General features: G+C 61.6%; 1 protein-coding gene across 7 annotated transcripts in view; it reads left to right on the top strand.

The window, feature by feature from the left end:
- BRD1 (bromodomain containing 1) overlaps positions 1-13,548 on the top strand; it is a 35,397-nt gene extending 21,849 nt beyond the window's left edge. For 2 of the 7 annotated variants that reach the window (XM_055394675.2, XM_055394676.2), the window contains 7 exons: positions 747-1,007; positions 5,220-5,699; positions 10,472-10,613; positions 10,961-11,088; positions 11,331-11,440; positions 11,783-11,937; positions 12,423-13,548. In XM_055394675.2, coding sequence (XP_055250650.1) covers positions 747-1,007; positions 5,220-5,699; positions 10,472-10,613; positions 10,961-11,088; positions 11,331-11,440; positions 11,783-11,937; positions 12,423-12,606 — 1,460 coding nt within the window. In that variant the 3' untranslated portion in view covers positions 12,607-13,548. Of the gene's footprint in view, positions 1-746; positions 1,008-5,219; positions 5,700-7,560; positions 8,828-10,471; positions 10,614-10,960; positions 11,089-11,330; positions 11,441-11,782; positions 11,938-12,422 lie in introns of those variants that run through there. The other 5 variants (XM_055394677.2, XR_016037731.1, XM_055394678.2 and 2 more) reach the window with 5 other exon arrangements.
- The last annotated feature ends 1,567 nt before the right edge of the window (positions 13,549-15,115 follow it).

The raw sequence follows: 15,115 nt of genomic DNA, 5'->3' as shown, positions 1-15,115 counted from the left end.
TGGACTGGGGCGAGAAGTGCAGCTGTGTCCCTTCTGCGTTTGGGCGGCCCCAGGCCCCTCCCCGTGGTGTCCTCTGCCCGAGGGCAAGCCAGATGCTCTGAGGCATTCAGATGAGATGAGATTTCTTGCTGTGAATCTTCTTATCTGTGGCGTTTTGTTAGGACACATTATTGATTCTCTGTACTGGCGTCTTGTTCTTCTCGTGATGAGGCGGGTGCTTTAGGGAGAGGTTTGTCTGTGGAGCGTGGGGCATCTCCTTGTCTGATGGCTGTGCTGCCGTGTTTTTTGTCTCAGTTCTGTTCGCATGGGCTTCTCTAGGCTTATTTAGTTTCTTAGCCGCTTCTCACTGATGTAAGGTAGTCTACTTTATATGTTTTGGTGTTTGGCTGAAATTGAAATTTTGTTAAGGATTTTTCTTACAAATACACCTTAAACGCCGAATTACCTGTGAACTTTGCAGGCCAGTTTAAAAGAAGCCACGTAACAATCTGGGACTGAGACTCAGACTCAGACGCACGTGGCCCCAAGCTGGTGCCCCTGGCGAGTCTGGACCTCTTTCCGGCCCTTTCTTGGTCTGGGTGCCTGGTCTTGGCGGGCAGGCTCAGTGTCCCCGGGTGCGGCCCCGGCTCCCGTGTCTGCCAGTGGCGCGCAGCCAGTAGGCGCCATGTGAGGGTGGGGTCCTTGGTGAGGTGGTCTCAGATTGGTGATGCCCATGTGGTGGCTGATGGCCATGTCTCTGCCTCCAGTGGACAGGTTGCTGAACCCGGCCAACAGGGCCCACATGGTCCTGGAGGAGCAGCTGAGGGAGCTGCTGGACATGCTGGACCTCACATGTGCCATGAAGTCCAGTGGGTCACGGAGCAAGCGGGCCAAGCTGCTGAAGAAGGAGATTGCCGTCCTGCGGAGCAAGCTGAGCCAGCAGCACAGCCAGCCCCCAGCCGCGGAGTCAGGTACTGCAGGCTCAGAAGAGGACGGTGCTCCGCGGGGGCAGGAGGCTGCGGAGGAAGGTAAGCGCTCGGAGACGCTCCGGGCTGAGGCCGGGGTGTCGTCCTGTTCGCGCCGCGTGTGGCCACTTAAAAACATTAGGCGTGAAATGGGGTTTGTTTCTCGAGCACGGTTCAGGTTGTCCACAGCCTTGCAGGGCGGTCGGAGACTGAGGGGCTGGTGTGCCGGGTGGGAACATGGAGCAGAGTCTCCTAGCAGGTGCCCGGTGGCCTGGCGAGGCTGCGCGGGGTGGGGGAGGACTGACTTCAGCTCCTCTCTGAGGGTGTGCACGGTGGCAGGGCCCTCCGGCGGCCCTGTGCTCCCGTGGGTGGGATGCGCGCCGTAGGGGCCCCTCCCTGGGACAGCCCGGGCCCAGCCTGGGCTCCTGGAGGTGCCCTTCAGGTGCCCTTCTGGCGGTGGAGGGTCCCCCCCCTTGCCCTCCTCGCCTTACTAGGGAGTTGGGCATCTCAGGCAGCATCACAGACTGCAGGCTCGGGCTCCCTCCCTGCACGGCTCTGAGCAGCTGGGTGTGGTCCGAGTCTTTACCACTTTGTCCAAATGAGAAGAGCAAAGCGGTTAGCGACAGGCCGTGGGTGGCGGTTCTGCAGCTCCCCCCGAGAGGAGAACCGCGGTCTCTGCGGCTGTGCGCTGGCCTTGCGGCCCCGCCTCGTCCTGGCAGTGATGCCACGTCTCTGTGGTGCCCGTGAGCGGGTGGGCCACTCTGGTCCGGTGGTGTCCTGCGGTCCGGCTGCCTGAAGAGCAGCGGGTAGGACCTGGATCCCTAAGCTTTCTCTGCTCGGAGAAGGTGATGGTGCAGTGGGGCGGGGTCCCCTCGTGATGCCCTCTGCCTGGGTGGCCGTGCACTCAGTTGCAGGCTCTGGAGCGTCTCTGCTCAGGGACAGGACGCACGCTTGGACTGTAGAGTCTGGGGCCTCCCTGCCATCACCACACTGGCCCTTCCTGTGGGTTTGGTTCCAAGCAGCCCTTGCTCTTGGGGACCTTTGGCAGCCGGGTCTAGCTGGGCTCCCCGGCTGTGCCCTTCTGTGTCCTCGGGGTTCTCAGGCCTCAGGGTGGCCCTGGTCATTAGGACCTGGGGCGGGGGGCCCAGTGGGGGCAGTCTCCTCCCAGCCACTCCTGCTGCCCTCGGTGCCCCTCGGGGTGAGGGCGTGCATCTCCCTTCTTAGGGGAGAATGGGTCACCAGGTTGGTTTACCATTTGACAGAGCAGCTTCTCTGAGCTTTCCCGCTATGTGCGTGACCCTGTGGCCCCTCATGCTGCTCTGGGGCTGGGCCTACATTAGAGGTCTGAGCAGGGCCAGCTGGAAAGGGCGTGTGGGAGGAGCGGTGTGGTGGAAGTGGCTGGCCAGCAGCATGGGTAGGGGTGCCCCCTTGAGGTGACAGGCAGCAGTGCTGGGGGGTGTCTGTGGGAACAGTGGTTGGTGCAGACCGCGGAGGCGGCCGTGTGTGCAGGAGTGCAGGGACATGCTTGGGAACACGGTCTTGGGGCAGAAGTCGCTCAGTATCCTCCATCATTCCTGAAATGGCAGTGGTTTCTCAACGTCTCAGTTGTAATTGGGTGCTCACGGGGTTTCCACTGGAAACCCTGACGAGGAGAGAGACCCGGGGCAGGCTGGAGGGGCGGTGGCCGTGACCGCCCCGTGGTCAGCGGGGATCCTTGCAGGCGGGTCTTCAGTTTCCAGGTTGGTTTCCTTGAGCAGTGGTGGCCTGAACAGTCAGGAGGGCATGGCTGTGGGCCTCAGAGGGGCGTCTGCCTCCTGCTCTGCACCTTTGGTCCAGTCCCAGGCTGAGGCTCTGTCTTTGCTGCTCAGGACTGGGCCCTCTCCTTCCCCAGAGGGGTAGGGGCTGCTGGGAGCAGCACAGCTGAGGCTGGATGACGAGGTCCCGCTGAGTTGTAGTGGGGAGGGTGCTCTGACTCGGGAGAGGCGGCGGCACGGTGTGCAGTGAGGCGCCAGGCCGGGTTTCCAGTCCAGTGTAGCTTTGGTTTGGAAGTGTCTCATGGGAGGTCAGTGCCTGGGGTGTGGATGGTGGCATCGGGTGCCCTGGGCAGGGCCCATGCTGATCTGCGCGTCGTGAGTTCCCTCAAGTGGGACTCTAGATGCCAGGTTTCATGCTGACGAGTCCTGAGACTCTGTGTTCATTTTTGCCGCGATCACGTCATTTATTCCAGACGTTCCCTGAATGTTTCTCCCGAGCAGCTGAGTGGTGCGTTAGCAACCAGTGACCGTGGCGATGGTCAGTCTAGTGTGTGGACCTTGAAGGCAGGCCCCAGAGCCAGTGACCACGGGGATGTCGGTTTAGTGTGTGGACCCCGAGGGCAGACCCCAGCAGCCTTGGCTGGCACCTGCTCTGTGGGCCGCCGGATAGTGGGCACCGTCCAGACTGTGCCCATCTGACGGATGAGAACACCAAGGCTTGGAGTCCGCAGCCCATGAGGGGCCCGCAGCTGGAGGGGGGTGGTTTGCACAGGGTCACCTGAGCACCTTCTGCCGTGATCCCTGCCATCCGTGAGGCTGTGGACAACTGGGACACATGTGTGAGCCGCCCGGGCAGACGCAGAGCCCTGAGCCATAGTGTCATCTTAGGGAGGAGGAGCGAGGCACCCTTTTGATTAGCCCCCCCCGTGGCTGGTGCGGGCAGAGTGTGGGCACAGTGGGTGCCGTGGGCCGTGGGGTTCAGGGCCTGTATGCCAGGGGCAGCTGCCCTGGCAGGAGCGCCCAGGCCTGGGGCGGGGTGGTTGTCATCTTGGCCCGCTGCTGAGTGGGGGCCCTGGGAGGGGCATCCTCCACGGAGGGCGGGGTGGCTCTGGGGCAGCGTGGGTCCCCTGCTGAAGCGGAGGTGGATGCCAGCAGCTCAGGTGTCAGGTCAGCACGAGAGCCGCTGTGGGGCCCCGGGTGGTGGGGAGAGGAGGCCTCTCCGGGGAAGGGGGGGGGCCTGCTCCCAGGGAGCGTCCAGCGCTCATTCTGCCTGCCCCCAGCACCCCCACGGATCAGTGTCCCGCGCGGCTGAGGGCAGGGGGTGGGAGCTTCGTCACCAGCCACACACCATCAGCAGGACTCGAGCCCTGGCAGCTGCACACGTGTTTCCAGTTGGCACGTTTGTTTGCACTGGTGTTTCTAACAGCTTTGGTCAAGGAAAGGCTGTCTCCTCGTTTTCCGAGCCGTGTCACGAGCCTTCACAGGCTCGAGTGGTGTCTGAAAGCTCTGGGCGGAGCCTGACCACGGCCGCCCTCCTGGGGGCCAAGCCTGGTTGGCCCATCTCACCATCAGTTGGGAGAATTCACAAAACGTGCTCGAAGACATAAGTAAACCTTTGAAGTTGTGTAGCTTTTCACTTTCAAAATGACTTTGAGTTGAAAACTTTAACCTTGTGTTGTTTCAGATAGCTTTGAGGAGAGTTGCAGGCTTCATCCAATAGAGACGACTTTGTGATCGTGTGTGCTGCTTAGTCACTTGTTCTGTGGTGCACATCTTGATGCCAGCCTCAGCTTTGATTTGAGGGAACCCTCAGTGGCTTATCCCAGAGGACGTGCCCACCCCGTCCTCCAAGGACGGCTCTCTTCAGCTACCCAGGGCTCGGGGCTAATGCACTGGCTCTCAGGCTTCTTGATTTTTTGTAACTTCTAAAAGCCTTTCTAAAGAGGCTGAGATAGTCTTTGTCCAAAGACTGTGTTTTTATCTTTCAAGTCAGATTTAAAATAACGAGCTTGGATTGTCACGTTTCTGAAGGTGGCACAGTCTGAGAGCTGGTGGGGTTTCCGGAGCATTCACAGCCACTCAGCGCTCCCGGTTTTTGGCGTCGACTTAGAGTGGCCCGGTCAGACATGAGATTCACATGCTTGTCTCCTTCTGTTTGCTAACCTTGTGGACCAGGTCAGGACTGTGGGGTGCCCGCTTAGACCCCCTTAGTTACGTGGCATATTTTTCTTCCTCAAGGTAAGTGACTGTCGATTGCAGCGACTGTCATGAACTCGAATGGTGTCTTGGGCTGGCGCATGTGCGATGGCCTCAGGGAGCCTCTGGACCCTGGGTGCAGGCGCCGGCTGGGCGTCAGGGACGCGCCCACGGTGTAACCGCGGCTGCTTGCAGACAGTTATGTGTGATGCTGTGTTTCCTTGATTGAATTAGTATTTTGGTGGACTTCACAATTATAGTAAGTTTTATGATAGCTTTGATAATTATCAGCTTTCAAAAATCACTTTATTTATAATTTTTTCAGGAGATAAATCTCCCCCTAAACTTGAACCATCAGATGCATTACCTCTTCCTTCAAACTCGGAGCCTAACTCAGAACCACCAACCCTCAACCCAGTAGAACTCCACCCAGAGCAGAGTAAACTGCCCAAAAGAGTCACATTTGGTAATGAGTCACATAGCACTTGCACTCAGAGCGCGCTGCTAAGCGGACACTCTCCAGAGCCCACCCTCGCCCATAGTGGCGCTGCGCCGGGGGCGGAGCCATCGAGCGATGTAAACAGACGCACTTCTGTTCTCTTCTGCAAATCGAAAAGTGTAAGCCCCCCAAAGTCTGCCAAGAACACTGAAACCCAGCCAACTTCTCCTCAGCTAGGGACCAAAACCTTTTTGTCTGTAGTCCTTCCGAGGTTGGAGACTCTTCTGCAGCCAAGAAAAAGGTCGCGAAGCAGCTGCGGCGACTCTGAGGTGGAGGAGGGGTCCCCGGGAAAGCGCCTGGACACAGGTAAATTGCGCCGACCCGTGTGCCCCAGTCTCGGGCAGAGTCAGGGAGGGGGGATCCGGGGCTGGTGTTTGCCCTTTGCTGTCCATGTGCGGAGACAGACACTGTTTCTCTTTGAAGAACGCCCAGTCGCAGGCCTGAGGGGGCAGCACGTCAGGGTGGCCGAGGGCCGGGGGCCCTGATGGTCCCCTCCTGGGCGTCTGGCCCTGGGAGGCTCCCGACAGTGGCGGGCGCGTGGGTGCTGGGTGGCGGGCCCCTCTTCTGAGGCCTGCAGGCCCGGGTGGCCGCGGCGTGCCGTCCGCCCGCTCGCTCACTGTCCTGTGTGGCTTGGTTGGTTCGTGCGCACCGGCTGTCTGCTGCTCAGATAGTGTGGCTGTGCTTCTGGTTCATCGAGACGCTCTTGTGGCTGAGGTCTGTCTGGTGAGCGCGCATCCACGTGCCTGCGCTCCTCAGGAGTCCCCCAGGCTGCGTTTACACCGGGCGCCTTCACTCTGCTGCGCTCAGCCTGTTTCCAGCCCTCCCGGCAGAGGCGCGGGCTTTCCATGTTGGTGAACTCGCGGTGGGTCTCCCTCGCGTCCCCCTCATGGTGGCTGTGCTGTGGGTGTCTCCGGAGGTGTGCTGGCTGCGGACCGGAGCTGTGGTGTGAGCTGTCAGCACGTCGGTCACAGCCACGTGGAGAAATGCGTCCTCCCCTCTGCTGCTTGGATTTGAGCCGCGGGTCCGCGGGGTGGGCAGGTGCCCAGCTTTCACGGAGGTGTGTCTCCTGAACCTTGATAGACAGGCCGGTCTTCTTGTCGCCAGAGTAAACTTGTGCACGTTAACTAGTTTTACCGGATAATACACTTTCTAGTAAGTATAGTGCTTTTGTTTTGATGGGTTGATACCAAGTTGGTAATTTTTGGTACCTTGTTAGAACTCTTGAGCTCTCTGGGCTGCGTGAGTGTCCAGGATCCAGGTTCAGATGGGTCCCTTCGTGGTAGGGGCCTTTCTCAGCTAGGCTTAGTGGGAGACGCTCGGCTTGGTTTTCTGTTGTTAGGATTCTCCTAGCCCCCCCTTGCCTCTGGGAGGCGAGTCAGAAACCGCCCTGTGGTCAGGGCCCTGGCAAAGCCGGTGTGCCGGGACTGCCAGGCCCTGAGTGCCCTCTCTAAGTGGCCAAGCTCTGGACCTGTGGCCCTGTGGGTTTCCGGCTGCTGGACTTATGGGACCTCTGGGCTCCCTCCCGAGATGTCTCTGTAGAAACCACGTTGCTCCTTTGCTGCCACCCCTGAGCCAAGGACGCTGCAGGCTCTCAGGGCTGGTGGCAGCTCTGGAAGGCAGTTCCGGCCTTGAGAGTGGGCTGGGCGCGTCAGAGCTGCCGGCCCTGCGGCCCGGCTCAGGCAGAGCCCTTTCTTCCTCTCCAGACGCAGCGTCTTCTGTCTTCCGTGCGCGGTTTGTCCTGAGGGTCTGCTCAGCGCCGACTGGCCTGGCCCCCGGCCCTGGCGTGGCCTCGCCCGGGCGTCTGTCGGGCTCCATGGCTCCAGGATGCAGACTTTGCAGTCCTGGGCCGTGGGCGTTCTCAGCCTTCCGCTTTTCCCAGAGAGCTGTTCCTGTGCCTCGGCGTCCACTGTGCGCAGCAAGGCCTCTCTTCCGGGCACGGGGCCTCTCGCTGGAGGTGCCCCGGCTGTTGCTCGCAGAGCTGCGTCTCTGGGGCCCGTGCTGTCTGCCCGCTTCCTCCGTGCCCGCCAGCTCTTGGCCCGGGCCGGGCTCCGTGCTGCCACCCCTCCTCACAACACCTGCCGCGTGGCTCCGGCGTGCGCGCTGCTCAGGGAGGCGTCTGGTCTGCGGGGCCTTCAGTGGACTCAACGGCTGTTTCGCTGTTTTCCAGGTGCTCATGTTAACCACTAACACGTGGGGTAGTTCACTCTTTGGACCCTAACTGTTCTCTCTTCCTCACCTCGGATGGGCGAAGGCAGAAGGACCCCGCAGCCTTGCGTGTCACCCCGTCCTTGTGGATGGCGTTGGGAGCGCCACACAGACCCACACACCGCACCTGGAGGAGCCGGGCCGCCCCATCCGGCCGCCCGCAGGCACGCAAGCTGGCTGGGACGTCGCGTGGTCTCCCTGCACCTGGGTGACCGTGCAGAGGGAAGCCTTGGGCCGAGGCGCCCGCGGAGCCGCTGCCTCCACAGATGACTGACGTGGACAGAGACCTTGCCTGCCCTCGGCCGGCACCGGACTGGCTCTGAGAGGACCTGGGGTGGAGCTGGGCCTGGGCTTGGGAAGGACTGCGTGGCCGCCCCTGCCCCAGCCCACGTGGCGTCAGCACCGTCCGCCCTGGCTGTCTGCTGCTAGCGCTGGCATCCTGGCTTCTGCCACCCGCCTTGCTTCTTCTCTGGCTCCTCGGTCTCCCCCAGGTCTCCGGGAGGCCGAATGCCTGCTGCCAGGAGCGGACATCCTGTCCCCGGGCCTGGGGGCATCCCCTGACGGGTGACCCGCTGGCCTTCCTGCTGCTGCGTCTTCTTGGAGCCGGTCTGGGCACGAGCAGGGCGTCGGGATCCTACTTGCTGTGCATCTGTGTTTTCATTGAAAGGTGGAAAAACACCCCCAAAATGCGATTCCATCGCCAACAGGAAAAATAAAAGCTTGTGACCAACATAACCGGCACTGCCGCCGCTGCTCTGCGAGGCTGGCTGCGGCCCAGAGCCTGGGGCGCCCCGCGTGTGGCCGGCAGACTCTGGCGTGTGGGCCCCGGTGCCCAGCGCACCTGTGGGAGCACCTGGAGGCCTCCTGTTCCCGCGGCGTGAAGGTTCAGGATGCTCGCTGTGGCCCCGCCGACCAGCGTCTCGAGTTGGGCCATGGCTCCCCACTCGGCACTTCGGTCTTTGGGGTGGAAAAGGGGGTTTGAGATCCTGGGTGCCTCTGTCATCTGAGGTGTTGCCTGCGATTCCCAAGGACCCTGGGGGCTTTGGCCTGTCCCCGAAGCCACTTTTGACTGGGCCCTGACCTGACTTCTGGTGTTCCAAAGGGATGCTGTACAAGCTCCTGCCCAGTGTCACTTCAGGCCCCGCGAGGTCTCTGGGCTGCGTGGGACAGCTTGTGGAGCCTGGCCCTGCTCCAGCCACAGGCCTCGTGCCCTTGGGCTTGTGTGCCGCTCAGCGGGTAGCGTGTGGGAGACTCTGCTTGACTCACTCGTCACCCTGGGTGGGGGTGTCCCCTGAGTCCCGGGGAGGTGTGCATCCTGTTTCCCAGCTGCCCGCCCCAGGGTCCTCCCCCCTTGGCGTCGCTCGTCACCGCGTGTGTGCGCGGGCAGGGCTGTCAGCGCCGTCTCCCCGGGATGCGCTCGGTGTCCTGGGGCTGGGCCCCTTTCCCCCTTTTCCTGCCCTCTGTCGGGCCTTGGGTGGGGTGGGCTCACGCCGCCTGCTGTGTGCTGGGGCCGCGGACAGCAGGCCCCATTCACCCCTCACCGAGCCCTTCCCAGGAGCCAGGTGCCTGTCAGGTGGTGAGGCTGCCCGTCACCCTCTTGGGGTCCTCCTCTCCGCCAGGAAAGGCAGCTGAGCACCTCGGGGGGTGGGGGAAGGCGGCCCCACCAGCTCCACTTCAGCAGCTTCACGGCTGGGCACCCTTGGCCCTGCTGTCCCTGAGGGTGTGTCTGGGCCTGGCCCCGCGTTAGGGGCTGTCCGGGGGCCTCCCGGGGTGCGAGTGGGGTCTCGGAGTCCCCGGTGCAGGGCTTGTGCCGGGGACCTGGCCCCTGGGCCGAGATAAGACGCTTGCTTTCTCAGGGTGGTTTGGTCCAGGTTCCAAAAATGAGTGTAACCCCCCTGACTCCCTGTGGTTACTACTTATTTATAAGACTTGGGTAGAAAGGCAAAGGCGCTTGGCTTGGTGTAAGTCCGGCAAGGGGGCGGCCGACTGGCCGGCTCACCGTGGGCGGGGCTTCCTTCTGTTGGCAGCGGAAAGCGCGCTGTCTCCCTGCATCTTTGCTGCTGTCTGGAAAAGGGTCTCCCCATCTCCCTTTCTTTACAGAGAAGTATGCACAGCAGATGAGAAAACCAGTAATCAGCCAGCTCCTTCAAAACATTTTTAAAGAAATGGATTTTTCAGTTTTTGAAGCATGAGGAATGGGCTTCTTTTGGGGGAAAAGTCACGTCCCCCTGCAGCCGTCGCCCAGAGGGTCTGGGCCAGGCCGGGCGGCCTTGGACATGCCTCGGGCTCCCGGCACATTGTGACCCGGCTCCCGGCACATTGTGACCCGGCGGGTGGGCCGCTCGGTGTCTTCCCTGCCTCCTGCTGGCATGGACTTCTGGGGCAGGACCTGAGGTTGGCTCTGAGGTCCTCCTCGACCTGCGGTGTGATGCCGTGGGCTTGTGGGCTGCTTGCTCTTCAGGCCTCCTGGCCTCCTGTGTGCTGTGGCAGGGTCGGTTTCAGTGGCTTCCGGACACAAGGGTCCCGCACGGACCAGACGCTGGTCTTGGGTCTCAGAGGCTCTGGATGGCTGGGGACCCTGCTCGTGCTTTGTTTTGGAAGAAGGTGTTTCTGCACTGGGGATGTGCAGATCCCCTGGAAGCCTGCCCCGCCCCCTCGCAGGCTCAGGGCCTTGGTTGGGACTGGAGTGTCCAGGAAGAAATAGCCGGTGTCTCTTTGCCTTCGTGGGATCTGTGTTTCCACTCAGTTTCCCCGCTTCCAGGCGTCTGTCCATGTACCGGGTGCATGGGTATGGGTTGCAGGGTGTGTTTGTCTGCACTGTCCCGATTCAGAGAGCTGGCGAGCTCAGGGCCGCGTGCACACCTGTTTTCCAGGTCTCACCAATGGCTTTGGGGCCGCGCGGGGAGAGCAGGAGCAGGAGCTGGGCGGCACCCCGGGGAGGACCGCTGCGCCCCGCCGCCGCTGCGCCTCCGAGTCCAGCATCTCCTCCAGCAGCAGCCCGCTCTGCGATGCCAGGTGGGCCCCGGGTGTGCCTGCTCCCTGCCGCCTGCTCTGTGGAGCTCACAAGTGGGGAAGATGCCACGTGAGAGTTGAACACAAGTTGCGAATGTATAGGTCACGTCCACACGGGGCCTTTTCTCCAGTCCTGGTTTATCACGGTGATGGCCCAGGGTTCCCTGGTGGTCCTGTGGTTAGGGCCTGGCGCTCTCACGGCCTGGCCCAGGCTGGTCCTTGGTTGGGAAACAGATCCCACATGGTGGAGCCAGAAAAAAGTGGCTGTAGCCCACCCTGCCTCCCCCAAACACCCCCACGCCCGGCAGCCCCACATTCCGGTGGTGACTGTCTGTCCGCTTCCCCTGAAGCTTCAGTGCGCCGAAGTGCGGCCGCGGCAAGCCGGCCCTGGTCCGCAGGCACACGCTGGAGGGCCGCAGCGAGCTGATCTCCTGCATCGAGAACGGGAACTACGCCAGGGCGGCGCGCATCGCCGCTGGTGAGTCCGCACCCACCAACCCTGCGCGGAGCGGGAGGTGCCGGAGCCCAGGGGCCCGGGACTGCGGAGTGGGGGAGGGGCACAGCTGCAGGGACCCTGACACCGCGCCAGGCCACCCATGTCCGCCGGGCTCCTGAGCCCTCGTGCTGGGCTGGTCCCGGTGCCAAGGTGATCTTAGGCGCACGGCCCAGCGCGTCCCGAGGGCCCTGCCGTGACTCCCCCTCCTCCGCCCTTCTCCCTAGAGGTTGGTCAGAACAGCATGTGGATTTCCACCGACGCGGCTGCCTCCGTCCTCGAGCCCCTGAAGGTCGTTTGGGCCAAGTGCAGCGGCTACCCCTCGTACCCGGCCCTGGTGAGTACAGGCGGCCGGTCAGGGCACACAGGCACTGAGCCTCGGGGCCGCGTCCCCCGCTCCCAGACCTGGGGCCACTCCAGCTCCGCCAGGACAGGTGTCCAGGGAAATCCCATGTGGAGTCGGGGTCTCAGGGAGTCAGGGTGTCAGGGAGTTGGGGTGTGGGGGTCTCGGAGTTTGGGTCTCAGGGTGTCGGGGAGTCGGGCTGTGGGGGTCTCGGAGTTGGGGTCTCACGGTGTTGGGGTGTCAGGGTCTCAGGGTCGGGGTGTGGCTGGCGTCCCTTCTCACCCACCGCTCGTCTGGCCGCGGCCTGTGCTGTGACCTCATGCCCTCCCTTTGCAGATCATTGACCCTAAGATGCCACGCGTGCCCGGCCACCACAATGGGGTCACCATCCCGGCCCCGCCGCTGGATGTGCTGAAGATCGGCGAGCACATGCAGACCAAGGCCGACGAGAAGCTCTTCCTTGTGCTCTTCTTCGACAACAAGAGGAGCTGGTGAGCACGGCCCCGCTGAGCGCGAGCGGGTGCTCAGCTGCCACCAGGGCGGTAGGGGGACCGTGAGCACTGGGCCCCCCGGGTCCATGTGTACCCCGCGGGCCACACTCGGGCTCCCAGACCCCTGTTTCTGCAAGGGCTGCTCCTGCTGTGGCCACACAGCCTTCCGGCTCCAGGCTCCTCTGCAGCCCCCGCCCTGAGGCCTGTCTGAGGCCAGACCACCCTGTGTGGGGGCCCTGCGGTGTCCCCAGATCGGGGGGGCGTCTTGCTGACCCTGCCTCCCCCAGCCGGCTGCCCCTGCTGGGTTCCTCTTCCAGCAGCTAGGGAGTGGTGTGCCTGGCGGTCAGGCGGGGGTGGCGGGAGTGCCTGCAGGGCCTGCTCTGGGGGTTCCGAGGCGCTGCCTGGGGTGTGGAGGTCTGGTGTGCGCGGGCCCACTGTGGGCAGGTGGCGCGCTCGGGCTTCACAGTCCATTTATTTCCTCACAGGCAGTGGCTTCCGAAGTCCAAGATGGTCCCCCTGGGCGTCGACGAGACGATCGACAAGCTGAAGATGATGGAGGGCAGGAACTCGAGCGTCCGCAAGGCCGTGCGGGTCGCCTTCGACCGCGCCAGGAGCCACCTGAGCCGCGTGCGCGGGGAGCCAGCCAGCGACCTCAGCGACATAGACTGAGCGGCGGCTCGCCCAGCGCGGCCGCACACGCTGCGCACTGCTCGCCTCTTAACTTATTCTGAGTGTTAGGCATAGTTGGGTTCTTTCTCCCAGGGAGGGCGAGGTTTTCTTTCCCAGTTTTCTATGACCCGTCCCCACCTGGGCGCCCCTGACGGCGTGGGTGCACCCCGAGCGCCGCTCTGTGCCCCTCACAGGGCACCGGGGGGCCTGCTGGCGTCATTTCTTCAATCTGTAGCGCTCTCTCTTTCTTTTTAAAGACTTTTGAATGTTTAATAATTTTGTAAATCATACTCTTTACACAGAGTACCACTTATTTAATAGACGGGATGTACATTTACAATGACAAATGTGTATTTTAAGAAAGAAAATGACATTATTTTGAATGGTACTTTGTGGAAAGAGGTGGAGAATAAATTTATGCCGCGTGCATCACTCGCAAATCACCAAAAACACTCCGCCGCCTCCGTGAGGGCCGGGGCGGGCCTCCTGGGCCTCCCCCGCCACCGTGTCCACCTGCCAGCCTCCCACGGTGTGCCTCCCAGCGGATTATTTATTGTAGAAAGTGTATTCATTTGCTTTATAATGAAAAATAAATTTGCAGAAGTATATTGATATGCATTTTTATACAGGCACATAAAAATTCAACTTGCTTTGGGAGCAGGATGTTGGTTGTTGTATAAATGACTCTGGCTGTGTGTGCTTTGATTTTGTAACTTGTAATCTTTTGTTTACAATGAGGGGCTTTCTGTAACTCGTTTTAATTTAGAACACTTTGGTAGCAATAGAAACTTTGGATACATTTTTGTATGGTACATGTGATGTATATAGAATTAGTACTTTATTTTTATTTTTAAGATGTAAAAGCATTATGTTAGGGGAAAAGGTAGGGTGGGTTTCCAAAATTGCATTTTTTATATTAAAAAAATAAAGTCAAGATTTGGACGGTGTGGCCCTTTCATTCCTGCCTCCCTAGCACGCCAAGCGGCTGGCGGCCGGGCTGGGGAGGGTGCCTGGCCTGGGCCTGCCCCCGGCCCGCGCGCGCCTCATCTCTCAGTGTTCTGGGGGTCGTTATTTATTACTTCACCTAATCATATTTTTATTTTAAAGTGGTAGTTTGAAACTTTAAATGTTTTTTTCTTTTCAGTTTCCATTGTTTGTAACATTTCCATAGAAACTTGAAAATAAAACATCTTCCTGGATAGATCTGTCCCGTGTCTGACGGCCGCCTTCTCTCTGCTGGGATTCCGGGTGCTCCTGGTCGGCCCGCTGGGGCTGCCTCGCCGCGGCGCAGCCTTGGCTGTGGTCCAAGGGGGACGAGAGGGACAGAGCCCTCCCGCCCGGGGCCTGTGCTCGCTTGTGGTGGGGTTGGGGCTCCTGCACCCCCGCTCCGCCCACTCCTCTGGGGCTGGCTCCGCCTTTCAGGGCTGCCCGCTCAGCCCTGCCTACGTTCGCCTGCTTGTCTGCCCAGGTTTTGCAGTGTTGGCATGGACGTCGGCGCTCCTTGCCCTGCCTTGAGGCCCCACCAGGTGCGCCCAGCCTGGCACCGGCTCCTCTGATGGAGGGTAGCCCCAGGGAGCCCCCGTCTCGGAAGCTCCCTCGGCCCAGTGCTGACGGCCTGGTCCCCCATCCTGGGCAGGGCTATGGTGGGTGGGGTTGCTGGTGGACCCCTGCCCGGGCCCGAGAGCACTCTGTGTCCTTAGCTTGGGTCATGCCCGGAGGGCCCTGGGGCTCCAGGCTGCAGATGTTTTACAGTTGAGAGGATTTGTCCAAAGTCCAGTCTCCTGGGGCCTGACTCCAGCCTGTCCGCTCTTGCTGCTTCCAGCTAATTTTCCCCATCTGTTTCAGACAGTGCAGAGTGGGCTGATTTGAGCTTGGAGGGGGTGCGCAGTGGTGTGTGCCCGCTGTGGGTGTTGGCCAGCCTGGGCACGCTGCTCACCGGGTCCTGCTCTTCGGTCTCTGACCAGGGGGTGGAGCATCTCGTAGATGGTCTGAATTCTGTCCCTCGCAGGGCGGTTTAAAGTGGGGGCACCTGTGTTTGGGGTCTCAGCCCTGGGTCACGTAGGGGTGTCCTGGGCTCAGTGGAGACGAGGCCTCGGGCGGGCAGTGTGGGGGCTGGTGGAGGGAAGTAGGTTTTCCCAGGGGCTATGTGGGCAGGTCCGGGTCCTGGGGGACCGGTGGGCAGGGCGGCTTCCGCGTGCGGGGGTCTGCAGGGGTGGCTGGGGGCCCTCGGGCTGGTCTCTCAGCTCCTGCAGTTAAGCCTGTGTGCTCATTGCTCGGGGCCCTGGCCCTCTTGATTTGAGGCCACGGGGCAGAGACTGGACACTGGGGTCTCCTGGTCCAGGCAGTGAAGCCTGAGCCCCCAAGTGTGGCCCTGGCGTCCAGCTCCCAGCCTGTCCTGGGGCATTCTGTGTTTAAGGCAGCGTAGATGGTGCTTGTTACGGGGCTGGGGCTCCTGACATGTCCCCTCACACAGAGTCCCCCGATGGTGCGGCTCCCCCCGAGTCCTGTA

This window comes from Moschus berezovskii, chromosome 6 (assembly GCF_049115385.1).
Source record: "Moschus berezovskii isolate FMDL1 chromosome 6, NW_MosBer_1.0, whole genome shotgun sequence".
Lineage (NCBI taxonomy): Eukaryota > Metazoa > Chordata > Mammalia > Artiodactyla > Moschidae > Moschus > Moschus berezovskii.
This window is presented reverse-complemented; position numbering and strand designations above follow the sequence as displayed.